This window comes from Saimiri boliviensis, chromosome 19 (assembly GCF_048565385.1).
Source record: "Saimiri boliviensis isolate mSaiBol1 chromosome 19, mSaiBol1.pri, whole genome shotgun sequence".
In the NCBI taxonomy this organism is placed as follows: domain Eukaryota; kingdom Metazoa; phylum Chordata; class Mammalia; order Primates; family Cebidae; genus Saimiri; species Saimiri boliviensis.
Genome location: NC_133467.1, coordinates 8993097 through 9020528, shown reverse-complemented (window position 1 = coordinate 9020528; position 27432 = coordinate 8993097). Strand labels below are relative to the sequence as shown.

At 35.8% G+C, this 27432-nt stretch overlaps 1 protein-coding gene across 7 annotated transcripts in view; it reads left to right on the top strand.

Moving 5' to 3' along the window:
• The window catches only part of HMCN1 (hemicentin 1), a 677492-nt gene that overhangs the window by 414363 nt on the left and 235697 nt on the right, over positions 1-27432 (top strand). For all 7 annotated transcript variants that reach the window (XM_074389731.1, XM_074389733.1, XM_074389732.1 and 4 more), the window contains 7 exons: positions 602-773; positions 2946-3052; positions 14346-14466; positions 15659-15922; positions 17089-17233; positions 20548-20669; positions 25714-25989. In XM_074389731.1, coding sequence (XP_074245832.1) covers positions 602-773; positions 2946-3052; positions 14346-14466; positions 15659-15922; positions 17089-17233; positions 20548-20669; positions 25714-25989 — 1207 coding nt within the window. The remainder of the gene's footprint in view (positions 1-601; positions 774-2945; positions 3053-14345; positions 14467-15658; positions 15923-17088; positions 17234-20547; positions 20670-25713; positions 25990-27432) is intronic.

The following is a 27432-nucleotide window of genomic DNA, read 5'->3' as shown; positions in this document are numbered from 1 at the left end:
CCTTTCCCATTATATGGTTATTTATTCACTTTATTATAAAAAGGACTATTTTGGTGACATTGCAATTATATTTCTATAATTAGCATGCTGTAATGTATTATAATACACTATGTAGAATTATAATATGGTATAATTTAATTAATATGCCCAATTTACTGAAATTGGATTTGATAATTTGCTAGATGGATTTCTTCTACAAATTGCATCTGGAAGAAATAAAATCCTGAAAGAAAGAATGGAGGAAAAAAGGATCGTACATGTTGGCACTACTGTGTTTTTAAATGAGTTCTTATCTCTTGAGACATAGCAAATTATCAGTAATATCTCTGCATGTTTCCCTTCACCGCTTTTGTATACTGTAGTCTCATTATGAATATATTATTCCAAGATAGCTTGAAATTTGAACATAGATTACCGGCATTTTGTTTTGAATCTACAGTAACCAGAGTTAGAGTTCTATCTTCGGTAATAACTGAAATAAATTTCTCAGCAGTCCAGGATGTGCCGGAGTCATTTGATCACCCAGAGTACCTAAAAGAGCAATGGTATAAAACTGTGAATGTTTTTTGATGTCACTTACACTTCTCTTTTTCTTTTACAGGTATTAAAATGGGTAGAAGAAGCAGTACAGGCCTCCAAAGTTCACCTCTTATCCACAGATCATTTGGAAAAGGCAGTAAATACTTGGAGAATTCCTTTCGATCCCAGCCTAAAAGAAGTCACTGTGTCATTGAGTGGCCCTTCTCCAGTGATTGAAATTCGCAATCCTTTAGGTGAGATATATCAAACGTCACATAATAAAATGCAAAATACGTAGAGGGTAAAATACTTTTTGCACACTTGTTTGTGTCAAGTTAATGCTACCTACATGAATAAATTCAATAAATTCAGAAGTGGCTAAGGAAGGTATTTAAAAAATGTAACATTTTGAAAGTACTAAGTATTGCTGAAATAACTTGAGATTCAGAAAGGTAAAACTTCTTATATTTAAACAAGTCAGATTTAGTAAATTAATTATAGTTAAATGATTCAAAAGAAAAATATTTAAATAAAACCTAAAACTATGTTTTCTTAATCTGTATGTGAGGAAATACTTTACAGTAACTTATTCTGTCAAATTCAGTATTTTACACTATTTTTAAATGACTCACACCAAAAAAATTCTTAAAATAACTGATTTCCACTCTATCGTTTTCTGGTAAGTTTTAATTTTACAGAAGATATTTGTTAAAAACCAAATTTATATCTTACTAAAAGGGATTTTTAATTCACTTTGCTTCCTTACTTAAGTATATTTTATAACCATATCATTTGTCTGGTACCATTGCTAGTTGATCATTACAATAAGATTTATATTGAATTACAATCTAGTAAAGACAGAAATCTTTAATCTTTTGTTAACATTTCCATTTAGAAATATTTTTACTTGATAACATTTGCAAAATAGTTTTATTTCCACTGTGGCTTTAGTTGCATGTTTTTTCTCTGTATAAATAGGGAAGGAGATAACTGATTTTCTTAGTTTATTTGTCTTAGAAGAAAATAACTAATTCCCAAAAGAAAACAACCTATGAAATTGTTCTCAGAGGCCAAAAACACATTAAAATTTACAAGACAAGTACAACATCTTTCTCAAGACTTCCACAAGTTTGACTTTAAAAATGGATTTTCCTATTGAGGTAGCATTCTGCTGCAATACCGTCCATGTTACCTAGGAAAGACTTGTGTTTTCCACTACCTGGAGACTTCGAGTACCTGTACCCATTGCATTATGTTTCTACTACTTTAAAAAGTCATGTTTCTACTACTTTAAAAAGTTTTACAATACAATGATTGTAAAACTTTTGATTCAAATATAGGATGCTTATAACATTATATTATTATTATTATTATTGAGAGTCTTGCTCTGTTGCTCAGGGTGTAGTGCAATGGTGTAATCTTGGCTCACTGCAACCTCTGCCTCCCAGGTTCAAGTGATTCTCCTGTCTCATCCTCCTGAGTAGTTGAGATTACAGGCAAGCACCACCACACCTGATTAATTTTTGTATTTTTAGTAGAGATGAGGTTTCACCATATTGGTCAGACTGGTCTTGAACTTCTGACCTTGTGATCCTCCCACCTTCAAAGTGCTGAGATTATAGGCGTGAGCCACCACACCCGGGCTAACTTATTTCTTTACATAACTGGAGAAGTAGTCTATGGGAAAGTCAAGAGTGAAGTGAATAAACTGTGGCTTAATCCCAAATTTGCTTTTCCTCTTTTCTGCGTTCCAGCTGTTAGACACTTTAGATAAATGTCAGGTCAGTAGGCGATGGTATCATGCAACTTCATCACACTACCTCCTTTAATTATTCCTGTGACTGGTAAAAGCCCTCTCCTGTGCTTCATGGAAAACCAGTTAAGGTTTTACACTTTGTGCAAAGATATGCCCAGGGCTCTCATGTTAGTAATACCATGAGTGCTCTCCAGAACAACATTTATTCTGGTTTGCTGGGTTTGCCATCTGTTTAATCTAAATGTCTCTAGTGACTCCATGTAACTTTTGGTAGCCATAGTAATTATTATCTAGGTTGGCTTCAGGAATATGATTACAGTCTGCTGATTGTTATTCTCGTTTTATGATCAAATCAGCATAACAAATAGTAATCCATTATTTCAGCTTCCAATGCATGGAAACCCTAAAATTAGGTATATTTTAGAAATAAGTAAAATAATGTTTTGAGCTGTGGGTAGAAGTGTCAATCATGTCATATTACTGAAAATTAAATGCCTTTCATTTAGCCACAGAATAGAAAATAAAGGCTCTTGGGGTTAGTTTGCAGCACACTTGAGTAAAAAATGTGCCTGAGTTATTTGAAATTTGATCATGCTCTTAGTTTTATGCAGTGTTAAATTAGCTAATATACATAGCTGAGAGAAGGATTACCTTTATGTCTGTCTTTCAGGGAAGCTGATAAAAAAGGGATTTGGCCTGAATGAGCTATTAAATATCCATAACTCTGCCAAAGTAGTGAATGTGAAAGAGCCGGAGGCTGGAATGTGGACAGTGAAGGTACTGTTATTTCACAAAGTTTGTTTATTATTTTATTTTGAAGTTGGCATGTTTCATGAAGTATGCATAATGGGTTTTTTAAACATATACTCTTGCTATCATGGAGAGTGCTTGTAATAAAAAGCAATATACATAGTATGTTTGTAGAAGGTATCTTGATCACATGAATTTGGTAGTTTTAAGTTTGAGTACCATGAACGTCATCATTGCCACATGATACAATTAAAATAGTTTTCCTGTCATCAAATCTGTGGATTTATTGTATTATCTACCTCATGCTTCCAAATTAATCAGAGATGGAGCCAATAGAGAATAATGGTTCCAGCCATAGGCTCTGTTGTGAAAATTCCTGGGTTTGAATCTTAACACCAGCCTTTCACAGCTGTACTGCCTGGGGAACAGAACTTCTCTGCACGTGGCTTTTCTCCTCTGTCATGTGGGGATGGTAGTCACAGTCCTTTACTTTACAGAATTGGGCTGAGAATTAAATTAATATGATACACCTGAAATAATATCATTTCTGTTTCAAAGCAAGCTTTCAAGTGGCGTGTTGGTTTTTTTATTTGGTAGGTATCTATTCATGTTTTCATTTAGCACAGTATGATATTTGTATCCTAAAGTTATCTTAAGTGGTACGTATTTTCTTTAAGAAAGCATTGTATTTTGGCAGTATGGAGGAAAAATATATCCACTTAAAATTCAAGCTACCATAAACCAGAGACCTAGTTCCACTGCAGATGATGTGTGTGTCCCACTGTGGCAGATGCTCTGAGTGATGTGCCCATGTTTCTCAGGCTTTGCAGTGTGCTCTGGTCTACCTCAAAATCCAGTACATGCATTTCTGTGTCTTAAAGATTGATTTCTAGAATACGAAAAGGTGGTTCTGCTGAGGAATTAACACTCCTCAGGAGCAGCCTTTTAGCACCTGAAGGAATAAGCTCTGGGTGTTCATTGTGGAAACAGGCTTAAAAACGCACACTTTATGGGCCTGTTCCCATTCCTGTGTGTCTCCCCTCTTCCTATTAGCATACCTTCCATCTCTCAGATAAACAACTTGCTCTAGAATCTTTCTGGGAGAACTCAAATGACGGTATCCTGTACATTGTTTTCTCTTTCATTGTTTTCCTATATAAAAATGGAATTAGTGGGATCATAATTTAAATTACAGGGCTGCTGTGAAAGTATGTGGAGCTAATATACTGTAGAAATTCGAGGAGCCATTTTTATGCCAGTTTTTTTTTTTTAAAGAATAGATCCATTAACATCCTCAGTTTAAAGAATGAATGTTTACATTGCAACGCCATTCAAATCCTAAGGTACTAGTTTTTTATTCTCAGAACTCTAAGCTCTGTGGGAAAAATAGAAACTCTTGTATAGATTATTTCAAGATTGATAATATAAGATAAGGATATAGGTGAAAAGGCCTTTGAAAGAAAATCTGGTAGTTTCTTAATGAATGTATGGGAAATGGCCCTACCTTCCTGTTGTTTTTCCCCCACCCAGTTCCTTGCACATAGTGCCTGATATTTATTGCGTGTCTTAGATTGACGATGAATTGTTTTGCTGCTATGATATTTTTTTAAATGTGGCCAAATTTATGTTATGGTTATTTTGACTAACTTGCCAAAAATATCACTAGTATTGAGTCTGAATTTTTGTGACCACTGTAGGAAGGAATTACAGTGTAAGTGTCGAGTCTCTTCATCCCTCAAATACTTTAATTTAAGCATGACTTAGCCAGCAGTGTCTTGAGCTAGCACATCCACTGGGGTAATTTTTTCTCACTTTGTGAATATTGACCTTAAGTAATCCATTATGGACTGTGAAATATGTGCACGTGAGGCCATGCTTCCATGTTAGTAGCAATTTATTGGGCAGTACTTGAACCTATTTCCAGGTGATTTGGATTGCTACCAGTGGCATTTCTTTTCTCAAAACTCTTGCCCAGAGGAGGGATATTGCATGACTGTTATTTTACCTTGTGCCTAACACAACTATTCATTCAGTCATCCATTCAGTAAACATTTACTGACTGCTCTTGGCCATGATCTGTGGTACTTACTTAAAAGACATTAAGCACATTTTAATTGATAATTAGAGCAGAGAAGTAATGAGGATTAGTTCCATGAGTGAGCAGAGCCTTTGATAAGGTGATGAGGTGATGAGAACTCTGTTTAGACAAGTCTCTAAGCTCAGTCTCCTATAATTAAGGGCACAATAAAAAGACACAGTATCTATTATCATTTTATTTTAAATTTATATCTAGCCTTCACCAAAAGAGCCTCCAGCTCTGATTTACATTTCTAGTGTAGGATTAGTGGTAACAACAACTAGACAAAGAATACGCATTATAATGAAACTGAAAATAACAAACTTCTTTTGCTTCTGTGTGAAATACCAAAAGAATGTATCAGGTTGATGCAAAGGAAACTGGACTGAATCAGCTGACATAAAATATTGCTGTTGACTTTAGATTTCCCTTTTGGATGTCTAATGAATGATAAATGTTTACATGTGCACTTTCTCAAGAAGAGAAATGTCTGAGATTAGATAGTGTATCCCCAGTGCTATCTCCCATGCACTCAGCTATCTGAAAAAGGCCTGCTCTGTCATTAAAATGACTTACTGAATGTTTCACATAACAGTTTTTATCCCAAATATGGAGAACGATCTGTCTATTACTGGACCTTACTATGGTATTCATGGACCACCCAATTGAGCCTCAAGCCAATCTTTCTAGTTATCTTCTATCATTTGTCTTTACATTCTTGTCAAATATGGTTTTGTACTCTCTCTCCCTCACCACATTCTCTTACCCTATGCTTTCTTTCAAGCTGTTCCTTCTCCTTATGCCTTTCCTTGCATTTTAACTTGTAATTATCCCACAGAGTTCAGCTGAAATGACAAGTTTCATCAAATTGTCAGATTTTTTTTTTTTTTCTCTAAAAGGCTCTTTTCCCTCTGGCTTTCTGCGAAGTTTTTCTGCACTTCCCTTTTGGATTAATTTCTCCCTTATATCATTTTTGTTTCTCTCTCTTTTTCTATAAAGCAGATTTTGCCACTAGTATATGCCACAATGCTTGAGAAAGAACTATATAAATATTTATGAATAAAAAATAATACATTTATTCCGAGCATATCCAGGGAAGCAGGTAGAAGAACTGGTTTACTTGGCCTATAGTGGAGGTGCTACCATGTAACACTAATGTGTTTATGATTTAAAATGCTAAGAGAATGGCAGTTTCTTTTCTTTTGTGTTTTTTTTTCTGGTAAGTGCTTTACTGTTCCATCTTAGGGCACTTTTACTAAGCAGAAATAATGAGTCAACTCATTTGTATAATTCACATAAATACTCTAATGTTTTAGGTTGCCTCTGATGCAGGTAAAACATGTTAAAAAGAAGTAACTGGAAAGAACATAAAGTTTAATTAAAAACAGAAGAGAAGATTGTTTTATGCTCCTAAATTTCCATTTGTAGGAAAGCTACAGTTCATGGATCTTATTTCTGAGAAGCAATATGATTTTTCCATTCAGCAGCTATATGTAGAGTATTTGAATGCAACCACAGAAAACCTTGAGCCAAATTTTGTCCTCTGCTTTTTAAGGGAAACTCCCAGCAAAAGCATTAAATGATTGTCAGCACCCAATGGGTTTAGGTGATACTAACGTTTCTATTAGTCTAGGATTATCAGTGTGATCATTTAATTTAACCTATCTCCTGGGGTATGTTTCTACTAAGTACGTTCGGATAAACTGTCTTTAGATAATCTCCAAAGTACAGAAGGGTGTGTACCCAACCGCATTATTATACTGAGGTTCTGAGACTAGTAGAAATATTTTGGTTTTGGATAGCTGTGTTGGTATCCAGAGCCTACTAATGCATTTTCTATGGGGTAAGGATATTTTAGAAATCATACTCAAGTGGCATAAGCGTGTTTAGTAATCATAATTAAATCAACCTCAACCTCCTATTAGTCTTTCCTCCTGAGTCTTATGAATAAGCCTGTATGCCACACCAAGTGTGTTAAGTAAATAGATTCGGTGTAGCATTAATGTTTTGGGTCAGTGTAGTGTTTTATAGTAGATTTTTCCTGAAAAATGTCCCATCTTTTTTGCCTGTAAATATCAGACTGTCAACCAAATAGAATGCTTTCTTTAAAAAAAGTTATGTGTACATTGAGGTACACATATACTTGGGTATATATAAATTGATATGTATATGTGTGTGCATATATGTGTGTGCACGCGCGCGTGTGTGTGTATTTAAGTAGAATGTATGTTTTAGATACATTTCCTTGTCACACATTTCTCCAAATGCATAAGCCCAACAAAATAATAGTAGTTAAATCTAGCTGGCACGGCTATATCTTTGACACAATGCCTAGCTTACAGTAGGTCCTGTTTTCAATATTTTATTGAAACCATCATATTCCTTTATTTGTAAAGAATTTAAAACTTAAGAGCAAATACTTTGAAAAGAGATGGATATCTACTTGAATTCTAGATTAATTACTTTACGTCTTTTTGTTTTTGGAGAAATTACTTAACCTCTCTAAGTCTGAGGAAAGTGGGAGAATCCTGTCATGGTCAAGTGAGATATTGGTGAGGCACTTCAGCAGTTTCTGCCACATGGATTAGTTGTTACTAATAATGTTGACACATGAACTCTGACATAGTTTGATCAGTTGTTATTCTCTTGAATATATGTAAATACATGTAAAAATGCAAGTGTATATTTTTAAAATTTATTTAATGCATATTCTCCAGGTTTTTTCCTCACTAAAATAACTGAAGATGCTGCATGTTCTAAATTAAGGTAGAGCCTCCATCAGCTCGGGTTCCCGAGTGACTGCGAAGCAGAGTACTCTGCCAGACCCCATGGAAAGTAAAAATTGCATTTTTACTCTCTTTTTATGCATATACACTTGCATTTTTCTTTTGTTTTTGTGTTACTTTGGGCACATTTGCTATTTTATAAAACGTTGAAATTCTATTGGAGAGAGAAAAACCATCACTATCAATCAAATTTTAATTCAATTTATCAAAGGGGAGGTTTCATATTTAGTGCTAGGAGGAATTCTCACTGGCTTAGTACAAGAAGGTTAATTCCTGACTAATGGTCTGTGTTCTGTGGGGCCTGGCAGAGTATTCTGCTTCGCAGTCACTCGGGAACCCAAGCTGATGGAGGCTCTACCTTAATTTAGAACATGCAGCATCTTAGTTACTTTAGTGAGGAAAAAACCTGGAGAATATGCATTAAATAAATTAAAAAAAAAAAAAGAAATTTGTGTTACCTCTGTCTTATTCCAGAAGCGACACATTTCACTCCCTTTATAACCCAGTAACCAAGCTATTATTGTGGTCTAATGGTAGACCGAAGCTGGGTCATAACAACTCATGAAAAGTCAATGATACATTTCTCTTTTCTGCTCTGTGTTCAGTGACATCATGTTGGGAGCTGGCAGTCAGCTGTGATGGGAATATTTACACCGCAGAAATTGAATAATGTCAAAAATTAGGTTTTTTTTTTTTTGTTAGAGAAGAATTTATTAACACCTGACTGACCGACTCTTCTTAACTAAAGGGGCACTCAGAAACGTATAATGGCAAAGAAATAGCTGGAGAATGTTATTGTTTTCTGTGCCATAGGGTCCAAATCTACTCAGAAATTATGTTATTCTAAAATACCATGCATAGATTTAGGTACCTTAGAAAGACATTGAACTTGGAATAATTGCCATTTAAGTTGCTGTCTAAACCTAGATAAATATTTTTTTTTTGAGCCTCTGTTTCTTTGCTGTGCCACAAAATTATCTTTGGTTATAATAGGGTTTTAAGAGATAACATGTGAACATACTTAACATAATGCATCTAGAAACATTTAGTGAATTCCTGATGAGTATTCCATTAGCTGGTCTGAGGAAAATCTCAGGAATAACACCAATACTAGGTGTGTGGATGTCTTTAATGTCATTTATTAAACCTACAAAATCACGTACCTCCTGAGTGACATTCTATGGGTGATAAATATGAAATAGGTACTTCCTTGAAGGGACTTTCAGTGTAGGCAGGCATTTAATAGGCCTTTGCCTTTAAACTAAGCAGTAAAGGCAGAGCTGACCAGGAAGATCTGAGCTGAGATCTCAGAGGAGCAAGTCGTTTTCCCTGGAGCTCTCCATGGTGCTTGTTCCATTGTCCTTCAGCCTGTCTTGCTCCTTCAGTCCAGCTAGTCTCTCTCCAATTCAGAAACCTAGACTCCGGTTCACTCTGCTCCTTCTTTTCCCTTACTGTGTTATAGGCCAAGGCTATCTATTTACAACTTTCGAATACTGGTATATATCTCTGTGTTAGTCAGGGTTCTCCAGAGGGACAGAAGTAGTAGGATATATGCATATATGAAAGGGAGTTTATTAGGGAAAATTGATTGACTCAGTCTCAAGACAAAGTCCTGCGATAGGCCATCTGCAATCTGGGGAAGAAAGAAGCCAGTAGTGACTCAGTCCAAGTCCCAAAACCTCAGAAGCAGAGAAGCCAACAGTGAAGACTTGAGTCTGTGGCCAAAGGCCTGAGGGCCCCTACCAAACCCCTGGTTTAAGTCCAAAGGCCAAAGAACCTGGAGTCTGTTGTCCAAGGGCAGGAGGAATGGAGGGGAGCATCCAGCATGGGAGAATGACGAAAGCCAGAAGATTCAGCAAGTCAGCTTATCCCACCGTCTCCCACCTGCTTTGTTCTAGCTGTGTTGGCAGCCGACTGGATAGCGCCCACCCATGTTGAGGGTGAGCCTTCCTCCCCAAGTCCACTGACTCAAATGTCAGTCTCCTTTGGCAACATCCTCACAGACACACTCAGAAACGATGTTTTACCAGCTATTTAGGCATCCTTCAATCAAGTTGATACCTAATGTTAACTATCACATCTAGTATAACCTCATCTTTGCCAAACCGTGGCCTTACCTCACATCTGTTCACACTGCAGCAGCTGTATATTCCTGACTCAGACCCCTACCCAACTTAATGAACATGATACTACTCATTCAGAGGAGTAATGTGGCTCATTGTGTATGTTTAGAAATTGTATGAATAAACTGACTTTGAAATACTACTCTTCCTAGCTCAGATAAATCCTGTTCACTATCTAGTATCTAGAAAGTTTCTAGCTCTGAGCCTGAATGCTGCTGCTAGATTTCCCTCCTCTTATCTACAGAAGCCATGAGGTTTAGGGTAACTCTACAGGAGTAATACTTCAAGATATTCCATGGTGGAAAGGTGCTTTTTGGAGCCATATTCTAACTTTAATATAATTCACCGGTTGAATCTACATGATATAAAAGAACAAATAGAAAGCCATTAAGACAGTAATTTTGACCTCACTAATTTGTACACATATACACACACACACACACACAGTTTTATTGCATTTATAGACAATTTACTAAAATGGCTAAAATAATTTGGAAGAGAAAGGAAGGGAAAGAAATATGGCTGGACCACCTCTTTGCTTGACTCAGTTACAGAATTAGCTGAATTTTCTTTGCCCCTCCAAGACCTTCCTGTCATTTAGTTCTCCTCCAACCTCATCAGTTTCATAACTCGTGAGAATCCAAAGTCTCCCAACACTCCCGCAGTTCCGTAAAAGATTTCTTGCTTATGGTCTCCTTGCCTTCTGATTATTTGTATGTTGATTTTAGCCTTTTGTACTTTGATGCAGGGAAAAACTCAGCCCCTTCAAAATATCACAAGAAATCTATCAATAGCAAGCGTTTTGTGAGGTTAGTAGACTTACCTGTAGATTTGGGAGCTATGTCGTAAAGCACCGTGTGCCCGCCTACTCTTTCCTTGGCCACAAACTGCTTGCTGCCCCATTGCATTTCTCTGCTGCTTTGCTCTGGATAGTCCCAGGAGTTCCATATTACTCTCTTCCTATTGTGTAAATCAGTTCAGCATATTTCAGTGTTTCGCAAACCAGCATAATTAAATTCACTGAGATCATCATGAGAAATGCATGAGGTAGCTGCAGAGTTCTGTTTCTGGAGCTTCACTGAGTTCAGATCCAAGCTTTGCCATCTGCTGTATCTGTTAACTTTGAGCAAGTCACTTAACCTCTCTGATCCATGAAGTGAAAATGATAAAACTCCCTCACAGAGATTTTTGTGAGGATTAAAAGTGAGAATTTATATAAAAAGTTAAGTGGATTTATATATTTATATATATATGGATGTATATATATATAATATGTATTTAAAATATATTTTTATATAATTTATAAAAGATACATTTTATAAACATATAAAAAATATATTTAATGTATATAAATATACATATAAATCCACACGTATATAAAAAATGTATATATAGAATTATATTTATATATAAAAATATAAAAATTTATATATATAACGTATAAAAATATAAATTATATATATAACATATATAGCTTGTATTTATATATATAACATATTTCTATATAACTATATATATATAGTGTATGCATTTTGTGCATGTTAATGCTTTTTTCTCTTTCTTCTTTCATGTATTGCTTGGTTTTACCCTCTTTGTACATAAAACCTGTTTGTTTCTATTATGCTAATATTTTTTAAAGGGAGCTTAGAGAAGAAAGAGATGAAAATAATAGCTTACTTTAATAGATATCAAACTTGGCACTTTCTCATGATGAAATTTTAATGTGGTGTTTAGTGTTTCTAACATACTGTTCAAGTTTTAGAATTATTTTAAGAGAATAATTAAATAATAATGAATGCATGGATTAACATCAGAGGTTATTTTAGTACTAAACTATTTTAAAAACTTTAACCAAATTAGCTCAATTTTTTACTTTTTATTGTATATTTAAACCACACTGTTAGTTTATTTGAGATGTTCTTTGTTTCCATTACCCTTAGCCCAGGGTTGAATTAATTACATATAAAAATGGGCTCACTTGGAGATATCTTTTATTTATAAACCCTTTTAAATTCATTGCAGACATTCCTACTGTCTACAGTATAGTATAGACACATGAAATATATTTTGTTATTTAAATTATTCTTCATGTTTTAGCATTGCTCAGAGAATAGTAAACCTGTATTCTTTTTTTAAATTATTTTTAAAAATTTTTTTGAGACAGAGTCTCGCTGTGTTGCCAGACCGGTGTGCAGTGACGCAATCTTGGCTCACTGCATCCTCCACCTCTGGAGTTCAAGCGATTCTCCTGCCTCAGCCTCCCGAGTACCTGGGATTACAGGAATGCACCACCATGCCCAGCTAGTTTTTGTTTTGTTCTTTTTTTTTTTTTTAGTCGAGATAGGGTTTCACCATGTTGGCCAGGATGGTCTCAATCTTTTGACCTCGTGATCTGCCGACCTCGGCCTCGCAAAGTGCTGAGATTACAGGTGTGAGCCACTGTACCCAACCTAAACCTATATTCCTTTCTTTTACATACTTTATTCCTTGGTGTGGTCTTTAAAGGATCAAAGTTAATTTATATTACATTAATTTTGTATAATTTATAAGGGGCTCCCTGTTCATCAAATCTACTTTATTTTAACCTGTTAGTTAGTAATAGAGGAAAACATATTTTCAAACATTTATATAATTTTTATTTTTTTCTCTCAGCTATTAAGTACCACATTTTTTAAAACTACCTTTGTTAGTTGATTTATGCACAGAACACTTGGCAGATGATTAGAACTTGATAGCAGTCATTTGGCAAATTATGTGTCTTATTTACCTTTAGTAACCTCAAAAGCTGTTTCATCATAAGGGACTTTCTGAAGAGCAAGGCAACTAACAGTAATATATGATGTTAGTGAATAAATAAAAATTAACCCATTGTAATATCAAGCATTCCGATTGACTTACATGAAATTTGTAGGTGATAGTGTCGTCAATAAAGCTCTACATTATCTAAAGAAGTTGACATTGGAATTACCAAGGTTTTATATAAACCTATAGGAAATCTCTGATTTAAAATTGAGTCATGGTCCTTAGTTTCCTTTTTTAATCTATTATGTGGAATTCATAACACATTTTCATTGAGAAATAATGGAATAAGGGTGGCACTAAGATCTGTACACTTACACATAGAATCTTTTGTAACCTTTATGCAAATGAATCATAGTAACTAGCTGCATAATTTATGTTAAGCATATACCCAACAGTTTTCGTGCTGATGGGTTTTTTTCTTCTTCTTCCCCTTGGTTTTACTACTTGAGTTCTTGAGATTCTGCTCAATGAGGAAGAAACATAGTAGCAACAGGGACAGATCTGCTTTTGCTTCTTCGCCACATTGCTATATAACAAGGGGTCGTAGTGATGCAGGGAATATTAGATAGTTCACACAGCTCTAGAAGTGGTCCGCTGGTACCATTGTGTAAACCACGACTGTCTACCAGATTAAAATGTATATGCATAGATCTGCTGTCTACCAGATTAAAACGTACATATATACTTCCAATGCATTCTGTTACTGCTATAATACCTCAGCATTTGCCTTCTGAGTACTGAGTTTGAGATTGATAATTGGTACATTAGTGTTACCATGTGAGGTTTTTCCTTTCACTCCCATCTCCTACTTCTACTTAACTGCTGGTCTTACGTGGTCATTTTATTTTGAGGCAGAATCTTAGTAATAAATCTATGTAATAAAATAAAATGGTGAACTCTTGTGGATAAGTTTTAGGTGGTTTTTGAAATGCAAATTCCTAGACTGCTCTGACCAAATACTCTGATTCAGTAAATCTGGGCTGGAGCTAAGGACTTGGCATTTTTGAGAAACATTGATTATCTTTTCTAGAACACTGCTGAGCTGAGGATGTCAGGTAGCCTAAATCTGGCAAATGGTCAGCTCTGTTGCTTGCCCTGGCTGTAATGTCCTAGAGGCAAAGAAGTAAATATTTTCTAGAATTGAATCTGGATGTATTTGTGGAAGCAGATTTCAGTGTTTGCTAAACATCTACTATGTTAATAGCGACTAAAACAAAGATCCATACCCTCATGGAGCTTTTACAGATTTATTTCAAGACCATTCACTAGGGACTAAACACTTGTATCTTTTATCATTATGCATGAAACATATTACTGAATCATTTTTTAGAGCTGTCCCCATGGGGTTTGTATTACAAAACTTGCGTTTAAAATAGAGACTCACAGCTATGTTCAGAACATCCAGATCAGAGCCTCAGTTTTTGGACGTCCATCCTAATTAAATATTGTGCAGTTTCCCATACTGATGATGGTTGCATATGACCAGCATACCGGATCAACTGCTGACCAGCTTTGTCATTAAACATTTTCAGACCTCAAGCAGTGGAAGGCACTCTGTTCGCATTACTGGCCTCAGTACTATTGATTTCCGAGCTGGCTTTTCTCGAAAGCCTACCCTGGACTTCAAAAAAACAGTCAGCAGACCAGTGCAAGGTTTGTATGTGCAAATTATTTGAATTGGCATAATAGATATCCAAATGAAAAATATTTCTCAGACTGTCTGTATTCAATAAAACTGAGAAACTTAACTTTAAATGTGACTGTTCCCTTGTCCTAGTCACTTTCTCAAAGTATAATCCCAACACCATTGATACGAAGATCATCCAGGGTGCTTGTTAGAAATTAAGATTTCCGGGTCCCACTCTAGATCTCCTGAATTAGAACCATGGAAGTTAAGGCCCAGGAATATGTGCTTTAGTGAGCACCTCAGTTTACTTACACTTACGAAATTTTGAGAATTACTAACCCAGATCTTGAGATTTTTTTCTTACCAAAATCTATAAATTACCTATTGTCAAGGTAAAATAAGTATATACAGCTGAAAAATTAAATATGTTACATATCACTGTATTTCAAAGATAAAATTATCAGTGATTTTTAAACCTCGTCCTTCTTTTATTTTATTCATCCATTGAGATTTATAGTTTTCTAGCTAAAAAGAAGCTTAACTATACTGTAACTCTTAAAATTTGGGGGAGATTATTTTCATTTATTTTTATTGCTGCAGTTTCTGGAAGGATACAAAATAATTTATCTTTAAAAGTTACAGCCAGGCGCAGTGGCTCAAGCCTGTAATCCCAGCACTTTGGGAGGTCGAGGCGGGTGGATCATGAGGTCAAGAGATCGAGACTGTTCTGGTCAACATGGTGAAACCCCATCTCTACTAAAAATGCAAAAAATTAGCTGGGCATGGTGGCGCGTGCCTGTAATCCCAGCTACTCAGGAGGCTGAGGCAGGAGAATTGCCTGAACCCGGGAGGCAGAGGTTGCGGTGAGCCGAGATCGCGCCATTGCACTCCAGCCTGGGTAACAAGAGTGAAACTCCGTCAAAAAAAAAAAAAAAAAAAAAGTATTCATGTGATCAAACATTATATAACAATTTTCACAATTCCAATTTTCCTACGTATAAACAGAGTTAAAATACTATAAAAGTAATTTCTTAGGATTACCTATGTCTCTCTGGTCATGCATAAACTGTCTTTCATGTAGAAACAGTTCTGCAATTAACCCAGAATTTGTAGGACATCCTTATGGTACTCACATGTTATTACCATGCAAATACTTACTTGATATATAACTTCAATTGCATGTTTCTTGTAAATGATGATAAAATCTTTCTCTTGTAGGAATACCTACCTATGTGCTGCTCAATACTTCTGGAATTTCCACTCCAGCTAGAATAGATCTTCTTGAACTTCTGAGTATCTCAGGAAGTTCTCTTAAGACTATTCCTGTTAAATATTACCCAGATCGAAAACCTTATGGCATATGGAATATTTCTGACTTTATACCACCAAATGAAGCTTTCTTTCTCAAAGTAGCAGGCTATGATAAGGATGATCACCTCTTCCAGAGAGTATCGAGTGTTTCCTTTTCTAGTGTTGTCCCAGGTAAGACATCATTTCATTCAACACTGGAATATTGATAGTTGAAGGGGTGATGTGGTCCCATAAGTTAGTAACAAAATAACAAATAATATCCTAATATTATGATGGCACCACCAAGTTGATGGGCATTTACATGTAAGTAACAGAGTTTTTCTTAACCGTTGAATAGCATATCCAAAGTTTCCTGTTAAGTCTCACTGATTGCAGGTCAAAGAATTCTGATTAGTCAGTGTAAGAACCGGAACTGGAAAATTCTGGTACTCTCTTTCTTCCTTAAAAAGCCCGGCACATACATTTGATTAACCTATCTAAGATGGCTAAAAGTTTATATACAATTGTCAGAAACTTTCTGCTCTATAGGTGGTAGTTCATTGTAAACAACTGGTAATCACTGCTTTTATTTGTCTAGTTGACTAGTAAGCTAGTTAATTGTACATTTGCTACTATGTAGAGAGAAGATTACAGATCAGACGTTAATGGAAGCAAGAGGTAGGATTTCGACTTGGCTGTACTTGAGCTCATTTTTCAAGGCTCATGACTGAACTCTGACCCAATCTTTAGGACTGTAGCTTGAACCATGGACTGATAAAGATATAGGATTGTTTCTAAAATTGTACTATTAGGTTGAGGGACAAACATTTATCATTTATACATAGGGTAGTGATTTGGAAAATTCAGGAACAATTCTATAGCTCTTGTTTAATAGAGTGGCGAGAGTGGAACCAACCTCAATATTTCCTCACATACAACATTCAAAGTCGGTTTAGCTCCTAATTTGAGTGCTAAAAAACCTGATGGATTCCTAAAAGTCATTTTTTACGTTTACTTTGGGAAAATTATCCTATGTATTTGATTCTGAGGTATGTGGCTTTTTATGTTTTTGATAAAAACATATTCTAGAATTGATAATACGTTATCACTTATTTGGTAGTATTTTTTCTATCTTGGTGGTACAAAAATATACCGTGTCTTAAAAACAAAGGAGTCTTAGATTCAATGAATACTGTAGTAAGAGGCTCAAAAGGTCAGAAATCAACCAGCTTTGAACAAATAAAGCTAGAAAAGGTAATTAAAGTATAAAGATTTTTGAATGGATTCAAAGGCAGTACTTAACATCATTGTGACCTTCTTGCTTATGATTTTTTGGTGGTTTTTCTTTTTTTTCCTAGATGCTCCCAAAGTTACAATGCCTGAGAAAACCCCAGGATACTATCTGCAGCCAGGTCAAATTCCCTGCTCTGTTGGCAGTCTTTTGCCCTTTACCTTGAGCTTTGTCAGAAATGGAGTTACACTTGGAGTAGACCAGTATTTGAAGTATGTACATGTTTCCGTCAGTAGTAAGATATAGCATTAAAGATGTAAATATAAAGAGGTTATTATTGCAATGTACTTTTCCACTGGAAATTCTCACTTGTTTCGTTGTCTGGAATATAGCAGGGAACAAGATGGACACAAATCAGTGCCCCTGTGGAGCTTATATTGCCATAGAGGGAGACAGTAAACAGATGATACATATAATAATATAATAAATGCTGGAATACATTCAAGTGGTGACTCATGTTATAAAATCTGAATGTTTTATAATTTGAGGGTCTGTTTCTAAGACAAATACAGAATTATGAATATGACGTTAAGTACAAAATCTTGGAAGGAGACCTTGCAAATGAGAGGTCCTGAAGCTTTAGCTTCATTCGCTCCATGGTAAGAGTGCTTCTGAATCTGATTTAAAGTGTTATGGTAAGGGAATCTGGTAAGCATTTTGGCAGAAAGTAGAGCAGGTTAGTTGGGGTGAATAGTAGTGATAGGAGGAATGCATGTAGCATTGGCCAATTTGAAATCCTAAAATTCAGAGCAAGGAGCATTGGAGCAAAGACAGAAAGACGGCAAAAAGGATGATCAGCAAGGTATCCAGAGAAGAGTGTTCTAACATGAGGAAGAGTGAGTGCAAATGTGTAAAGGCTGGAGTGGACAGGGCACATGAGAAAGACAGAAGAAGACCAGTCTGGCTGAAGCCCACTGAGCCAGGAGCAGTAGAGTGGCAGAGAAGTTCAGAGGGGTGTGGTCTGTGCGCAGGTGGGGCCACAGATAGGTCACAGCAGGTGTGGCCTGCATGTAACAGTCAGCAGGAGTGGGCTAGAGGGCACCAGCTTTTCCTTGTGACGTTGGGTGTAAGTAGAGCTTGAAAACTGGAGAAAAATGATTTCTGAAAAGTGTTGCCTTATAACTTTCTTTGAAACAAACAACATTTTGGGAAAATCTCTAGGAATTTTTTTTTAACCAGACTTTTATACTGTTAATTTAATATCAACATAACTTCCATAAGATGTTACATGTTTGACAGTCTCAGCTTATACAGTTGCTTTAGGGGGAGTCATTTTAATCAAAAATTGATGGCAGGAATGTTCATCATAACTAGAAAATTTTCTATTCTTTAAAGATTGAACTGTATTATTTCCTGCCCTTTACATAGTATATCTTAATGATTTGTTTAGCTGTGTATTTAACAACTGGCAGCATAATTGACCAGGATATGAAATGATGAAGCTACATAACTAGCTGATGAAATCAAATAATTCTGTTTTATGTTTAAATAGTAACATTTTTCAGAGACACTTGAGATTCTTTAGAAACATTAATTCATTTATTCCACACAATTCCTGGGAGGTAAGCCACAAGAATTCTTTCTCTCATTTTTCCAGCTTTGTGGCCCAGAGATATGACATGCTTTGCTGACATGTATTAAGCTCTTTGGATGTGAGAAGTTAGAGACCAAGTTAGGCATGAGTGATGATAGACTGATATTCTAATCCTGATTCACTCTCATGTCCCTGCCCTAGATTTCCTAATAGCATGAAACATGTGAGTTAATGTTTGTTTATGTCAGTCAGTTTGGTCACCAGGGGATGTAAGAGAGAACCCGTTTGCATCAGTAGCAGACTGCATTTTTATTTGACATGTTCTTTTCCCTATTCCAAAGTCTACCCTTCAAAACTTCTTTATTATGTCTATATAGCGCTTAATGTCAACTGAGAAGGCTCCATGAAAAAGAGAATTATTTTAATATAACATTTCATAATCAAGAAAGGAACAATAATAACTGTAAAGAACATTGTTCAAATGTTGTATGCCTTTGAACCAATTACTTGTCCTTTCTGTATCTCAACTTTCTCATTTTTAAAAAGAGGGATTTAGGACTCAAAGAATTGTCAGTTTCTGTTCTAAAATTTCCATCAGTCTGTTTTTGTAAATACCAGTATATGTTCAGCTTTTAAGCAGGCACTGAAGAAAACACCAAGGATATACCTCTTCCAAACCCCTACCTTCCTGAAACTTACCAGTACCTCCTAGATGATGACATTTACAAACTTGTGTTTAGTATACTCCTGTTAAGCGTTGAAGACACAGCTTATATGATCAGTATGATACGGAGTCAAGTGATATTTTACTTTTATTCTGAAAGTGACAAGAAGAACCACTGGCATATAGTGCCTACAGAATTGAAAGGAAGCAATGTTTAACCAAAGTGAATTTTCTCAGCTACTAAAACATGTAGAACAATGACCTTGCTGTGTTTTTCGCTTTCCTAAGGCACAAAAACCTGTTTTAACTTTCTCTTACAAACCCTAGTTGTACTAAATATGAATTGAGAGCTCAGTAAGTTCTTCACCGTTGTTTGATGATAAGTATGGTGTGTTTGGATGGGGAGAGATCTGGCGATGTCACCATACGGTATTATATTTTACATAACTTCCGGAATTCAGTGGAAGGTCTCTTGACTGCAGCAGGCTTTTTAACTTATCTGTATCTTGATTTTTTAAGATTATAAATAGCTGCAGATGATACAAGAGAGGAATTATGAAGATATTTCTAACATTTCAGCCGTACTTTAAAACAGAATAATGTCTATTTTTTTTACATCATTGAACTCTTTGAAACAAAGATTAAATATCTATTACCAAGACAGTTCCAGACAATGAGAAATAATTTGAACAGTGTCAGAGGACAAAGAATAAATTTTTATTAAATGAATGAATACATAATACAGCAGAGGGATTTTTTTTTTAACCCAAATGACAGAGTTTAAAGCCATAAAACCGATCATTTGTTTTCATTTCTCATTGTGTATGTAGGTTGAACGATATATGGCCTATCACCCATTGTGGAACTTATCTAAAAGAAAGTTAAGGGGAATTTATCTTCTTAGAACCAAAAAGTCAATTTCCTACCTTCAAATTTGTATATTGTCTGATTAAATTGCTTTATCTAAGATTCCTGCTGATGAGACCAAAAACCGGAAAAAAATAGGAGAGAGGATTAATGAGCATTTCTTTGCCAGCCAGCTCTGTTATCTTATGTTTTGACATAGCCACAAAATATTTCCTCAAAGAAATTTTCAATCTCTATAATTACTGTTTATGTTGTATCTTGTGATCAGAATGGAAAAGCTTCATTTTATGGTAAAATATAAATGGTACGTCATTTTCAGTTAAAAAGAACTCTGCAGTTTTATCAATTTAGTTTCTTTACATTGTTCTTTTGAATGAACCTTCAAAAGAAATAGTGAATCATTGCTTTCAGCTTGGTCTTGTTTTATAGTAACTACCGGTGTTTCATTTTCTTACCTCCAGAGAATCTGCCAGTGTGAACTTAGATATTGAAAAGGTCACTTTGTCTGACGAAGGCTTGTATGAATGCATTGCGGTCAGCAGTGCAGGCACTGGACGGGCACAGACGTTTTTTGACGTATCAGGTAATTAGCACTAATTTCTTTGCAGTTACGCGAGTATCAATACAGCTAGGAAAATGGGATGTTTGTTAACCAGTTTGTGTGTATACAATTGTCTTTATGACTATTTTATTACTATCTCTCCACTGAATTGTGAACTTAAATCCTGGCTTTACCACATATCAGATACATGACCCCTCTTGGCCTAATTATTTAAGGACTTAATACCTTGGTTTCCGTAACTATAAAAAAAAAGCATAGTCACAATAATGGTCTCTGTTTCATGGGGAAACTGTGAGGATTAAATGATATGTAATATATGCAAAGCATTTAGAAGAGAGCCTGCCACATAGAAGCACTTAATAGATATTAGTGATTATTATTGTTATTATCATTATTGTCAGGGAGTAATGAATAGTTTTTTAAATGATCACGTAGCATTTTCCTGTGAGAAAATAAAGTTTAAATGCAGGATCTGTTCTGATCAAAACAAAGTTAGACTTTCCCTCTTCCTCTCCAGTGTTCATAATGAGAAGAGTGCATTTATGAATGGATTCTGATATTTTAATTGAAGATAACACTGAAAATGATCACATTCTAAGAACACAGGGCCTCAGTAATGTTAATTATTTTACATTCAGATTGTATGTTTCCTATGAACAGATGGGAGATATAGTTCATATTATTTTATACATTAAAAATACATTAAAAAATAATTTTTTCTCTCATTTCACATAATTCTTAGGGGGGAAAAAGACTACAATTTATAATCAATAATCAGGATTAAGCCCCTTACTCAGCATTTGTCTATAATTAGAAACTGTTTGGCTGAATGATTTTCTACCTGCCTTGTGGGCTAGTGTTGCTGTGTGTTTAACTGTAACCTATTCTGACCTAAATATTGCTACTGTTGAATTTATTGCAATGCCTGTATTTGCTTTTAGTACTGCTATGCATTTTCTTCAGACAATTCAAGACAAATGAAGCTTATAATGATAGGTATATCATATATTTATAAGTCTAAGATATGTTGTTTGCTATCAGTAAGTTCAAGGTGAACTTGACAGCAGAAGCGTGCAAGTCAGGTAAGCATGTTCTTGCAGTGAAGAAGCATGTTCTTCTTTCTCTTACTGCTAGAAAAATGTTTGTCTTCTGAAACAATTTAGCAAGTTGACATACATCACAAACTATTCATTTGTTCATGTCCAGTAATTATGAAAAGCACTGGAGTCATGTCAACATTCCTCAGCTTCTGGGAAAACAAACCCTTGAACAGTTGAGTATTTTTCCCAGCAGTACTAATTTAGAGAAGGACAACAGAGAAAGAGTTGTGAGTGAGTCGATTCAGATATCTTGCATAAATAACTGGGAAGTACCAGGAAGAGCTTGTGAACTGACTGTCATTAATTTGGCTCAGTGTCAGAAACTTCCATATGTGTATTCTACACATGCCCTTCTAGTAGCCATCTGTAATCCGTGCCAGGAACGCAAAGGAATAACTAGGAATTGTGCTGTGCCAGAGCTGATTTTCAGGAATTGTTTCCCACTCAGTCAGTTAAAAAAGAAGAGGACGGAAATATTGATGGTGGTGGCAAAGTCACAAGTGAGTGCCCCCTTTGACCTGAAAGGGTGGGCATTTTCTTCTCTTGATTAGCTGTTGCGTAATGCACCGGCCTTTAAGCTCCACCCACTTCTGAATTTCCCTTAGCCTAGGCTGAGGCCCCGACTCAGCCACCCCCCTACACCTAGTCATCGGCACACTAGAATCAGGTGCTGATTCAGGACTTCACAGGATAATTACATCTTGATATTTTTTAAAGGGGTATTTATGAAACAAAGCATTGTTGAATAGTGATATTCTTGTGCCATTATGGATATTATTTTATAAAGTTAAGGAACACCCAAGAGCAGTTTAAGGAAAATCCCCAAGTTCTACCAATATGTCGCCTCAATTTTTGTCAGCACTTTTTTTCTACTTGACTTGTTGAAGGACTTTTGATTCATTTGAAATTTTGGTTATTGGCTTATTGATTGTTGTAAATGCACAACAGGTGTAGAAAGCGTTGTTCTTCTCTTTTACTGAATATAAACACATAGAATCTAATGAATGAAACTGCAGAAGCACAAAAACCTCATTATTTTCAAACTATATTTGGTAGTTTAGTTTGATACTATTACAAAGTTATAATTACTTTCTGTATTGGGAATTGTTTCCTAACCCAATGACCCTCACCCAACACACACCCACACCCACACCCACCCACCCACACACACACACACGCCCCTAAAATTCTGAGTTTAGGTAAAATTCTGAAGAGAGAAAACTTGTCAAGGGCATGTCAGTGACAGGAAACCTTAAATTATAGTTACAGGATACTCTTTTAGAAAGGATAAGATCTGGAAATAATCTTACACCACCTTTTCATTTTATAGCTAAAGAAACAGAGCCCAGAGGAGGCAAGTGACCCATTTATGATCAAATAGGTAGATAGGTAGTAAGATGTAGATTCTTGGCCTCCTAATTCTCAGTCTCACGGTCTTTACTTAATGTCCCAAGTCTGTGCTTGTCACCTTTCCTCCCTCATTATTGAGGCTTCCTTTCCGCCACCCTAATCCTACCCTCAGTCGTGCTTTCGCCCAGGAATGGTTGCACTTCATACTCCTAGAGCAGGTTATTTCTGATCATCTGTAATCTTGGCTTCCTTCACAAACTGCTGTAATTCTTTCTCATCACTCCCCTATTCCTACCAGATGTATTCACATATGTCTAAATATGTCAATGTGTATAATATTTATTGTCTTAAGGTATTTATGCAGTGGAGTCATATGCCATTATTTCAAATCTCATCTGCTCATGTATGTTATTAGACAGTTGGCATTTACTTATTTGACTTTATATTTGAGGAGGAAGTAGACTCTGAGGTGGAGATTGCATGCAAGAGGGTTTTGGAGAGTTCTCTAGGGGAAAGCACCTGTAAGGGAGTGAGGAGAGTGGAAGAAATGAGCTGTGCTGCTGTTGCAGCAAGGGCCTACAGGCAACTCTGGAGCTGGGAGGGCTCTGAATGGAGCCAGGAGAGCTGGGTCTTTCTTCCTTCATAAAGAAGTGATTGGACGTGGGTTGTACTGCAAAGGGGAGTCTAACCTTCAGTATGTTTGCTTCATAGGATCTGAGAGCAAGAGGGAGTCTATGACAAATTAATCATATTATTTTTCAGACAGAAAAGCTATTAATATCACTAAATTGGCTTATCTAAAGTCACACAACTAATTAAGGGTAGAAGTAGGTAGCCTATTATTACCAAATTTAACAAATAAAAACAGGATGCCCAGTTAAATTTGAATATCACGTATGTGGCTGGGCACGGTGGCTCATGCCTGTAATCCCAGCACCTTGGGAAGCCAAGGCAGGCGGATCATGAGGTCAGGAGATCGAGACCATCCTGACCAACATGGTGAAACTCTAACAAAAAAAAAAAATGAATATCACATATGTGTCACCCAAATATTGCACAAGGCATACTTATACTAAAATATTATTTTATTTGTATCCGAAATTCCGATCTAACAAAGTGTCCTGTATTTTATCTGTGAACCCTAGCCAGACTCCAGTCAAAGCTTCCTAACTTTGTCATGTATTCTTTCCAATGGATTCAGCAGCTATTTTCACAAGAGATTTAAAAAAACAAAATAATAAAACATTTTTAAATAATTTAAATTAGCATATACTACTTAAGAAAAAGTGTGGAAAACAATGATAAATTAACAGAAATTATGGAAAAACCATATATTGTATCACTCAGAGATAACCACTGTGGTTTTGGTAGATTTGTTTCCAGTCTTCATTCTAGGCTTATGATATTAATCTGCACTCATATATAGTTTTAAATATCCCAAGGATAAAGTTTTGATCTTGAATATTTGACACACTTTCATGTGAAACTAAAACAGACACCTAAATTTCTAGCTAGCATAGATGACTACAGTTTTTATTGCTGCATTATTTATAATGTATTGTTACAGGAGATCATTTGAAAGCATTTAAGCAGAGAGAACTTTGGAGAGAGAATTTAGATTCACTCTCAAGACTAACGAGCTAACAGAGGAACAAACAGAAAAGCAAACATTGCCTGTTCTCACTCGTAAGTGGGAAGTGAACAATGAGAACGCATGGACACAGGGAGGGGATCATCACACACCAGGGCCTGTTGGAGGGTGGGGGCAAGGGGAGAGAACTTAGAGGACGGGTCAGTAGGTGCCACAAACCACCGAGGTACACGTGTACCTCAAAACAAACTTGAACGTTTCATTGGAACTTAAAGGAAAATCATAAAAAGAACCAACTAACTGGAGCAACAGAAATCGTGGTTAAATAGTTAATTAGTAATTGGCCTTTGACCGTATCTGAAACACGTACATCCCTCGATGCCTTTTGTGTATATGGCTCTATGTGTGCAATTTTATTAATGGTCTGTTTCTACTGTTCACCTGAACTTCATAGATCAAATTGTTCCCCATTTCTGCTAGAACAGTTATCTTTCTCTTCTGTTGTCCTGTGTCTTCTTAATGAGACTGTAACCCCACTTAAAGATGATACTGTCATTTTCATGTCTACTATCCTTTGTGTGCTGTTTTCTTTAAAACACTGAATATATGTTTTTAAAATTTAAAAGTTCACAAATGCTACTTTCATCAATAAAAACTTTGCCTCTTTTCAGAATCCTAGATCAGTCAAGTCATACTCTTTTGCCATGCCTCTTTGACTCTCATGTCTGTAATTTATAGATTTGGCTTGCGTATCCTTTGGTCTGTGTATATGTGTGCGCGTGTGTGCGTGCGTGTGTGTGTGTGTGTGTGTGTGTGTGTGTGTGTGTATACTACTTCCTAAAGCATCCTTTAGGTGGTAATTTGTGGGGCGGTGGGGCTCATAGACATATGCATTAATCAGTAAGTTCTGTTGCACTGCATCTTTCCTACTGGATATTCATATTTATTCTGTTTTTAAACCACATCTGTAAGTGAGCAAAATGGCTTTTAGGTCTCTTGATTTGAATTTTTTGGTTTCACACAGAGCCCCCTCCAGTCATCCAAGTGCCTAACAATGTTACAGTCACACCTGGAGAGAGAGCAGTTTTAACATGTCTCGTCATCAGCGCAGTGGATTACAATCTAACCTGGCAGAGGAACGACAGAGATGCCAGAATGGCAGAGCCAGCAAGAATTAGGACCTTGGCAAATCTGTCATTGGAGCTAAAGAATGTGAAATTCAGCGATGCTGGAGAGTATCATTGTATGGTTTCTAGTGAAGGCGGATCATCAGCTGCTTCAGTTTTCCTCACAGTGCAAGGTACAGTGCTTTTGGTAACTTCTGAATTATGACATCTTTCTTTCCTCTTTTTAAAAAAATTTTGTCCTCCCAAGTTGGACGAGAGTGAGAGTATCTACCCAAATAATTACTGTTTTGAATGATAGAATGCTTAAACATACTCTGGCCTACGCAGGAGCTAACAAAACTGGAAGCTAAAACATCTCTAACAAATGGGTAACTTTAATATAATCACAACTATTCATAGTAGTTGAAGATGTTTAAGAGAATATAAAAATTGTCTCTGAATAATTTAAGTTTTAAATCATTTAATCCATCTTGTGGATTCAAAAAATTCTAATTATAGTAATAATAGGTCAAAAAACAACCTTCTCCCAATTTAAGTACTATATTTTTGCATATATAACTAATGTTCTTTTTATTGTTAAATAGTTTAATAATTTTTCACTAATACCTTTAAAATAAAGGTTTAAGATGCTTCTCATCTTGGTGAAATTTGAAACATAAGCAGAGTTGTTTTTAACCTTATTTGTCACACACACACACACACACACACACACGCACACACACAAATGCTTATTGAAAGTAAACTGTGAGCCAGTTTTGAATTACGTATACATAGACTAAATGTTACAGATAGTTTAAAACAAGTTTATTAGCAATGTAGTTAATGGCTACTAAATATATATTGTTCAGGAGCATCAAATGAAGATCAGAAACTGCTCCAAAATTTCTCTTCCAGTGGAATCGTATTTGGCTTCTAAATGTCTATAGACCAGCTGGGAGTCTTACTGTAATGAACAAATTACTGTTGGCAGTTTTTCACTGTTAAGCTGCAAGGTTCAGTTGCTGTTTCAGCAAAATATTTTATTTCAATTCCTTGATGTGGGAAGCTGATTGCACCAGAATTGGGTCTGGCTATTTGATTGTGGTATTAGAAACAACTTGATAACATGCCTGAGGTACCACTCTCAGATAACTTTTTAGCAAGGTTACCTAAGAGAATGACCACTGAGTTTCAAGGCTAATACTTAGAATGTTATTAATGACAGAAAAGCAAAACTACCATGAGAATTAACAAAATGGTTGACATCTCATTATAGTTTTCTCTCTGGTAGTTGAAATATATGCTACAATCAGAATGTGTCTTTTGTTAGTTGAGCTGGGGAATCCTCTAGGGAAATGTTGCTTTTGTAAATGGTTCACTACATTTCCACACGAAACTGCTTAGATAATATGAGTCGATCTAAGTTCTAGCAACTTAGGTTACTAGAACTCTGGGACTATCTTACCAGACTGATAATTTCAGATAACATAAGTGCTAATGGACTTCTGTAATTTGATCTTGGTTGTTTATCTGAAGTCCCTTAAAATGAGATTGTTAAGTAAAATCAGAGCCTTCCTTGTTTCTCAAAGTTAGCTTTTTAGTCCATAATTTTTCTATTTTAGTGTATTAGAGCAATG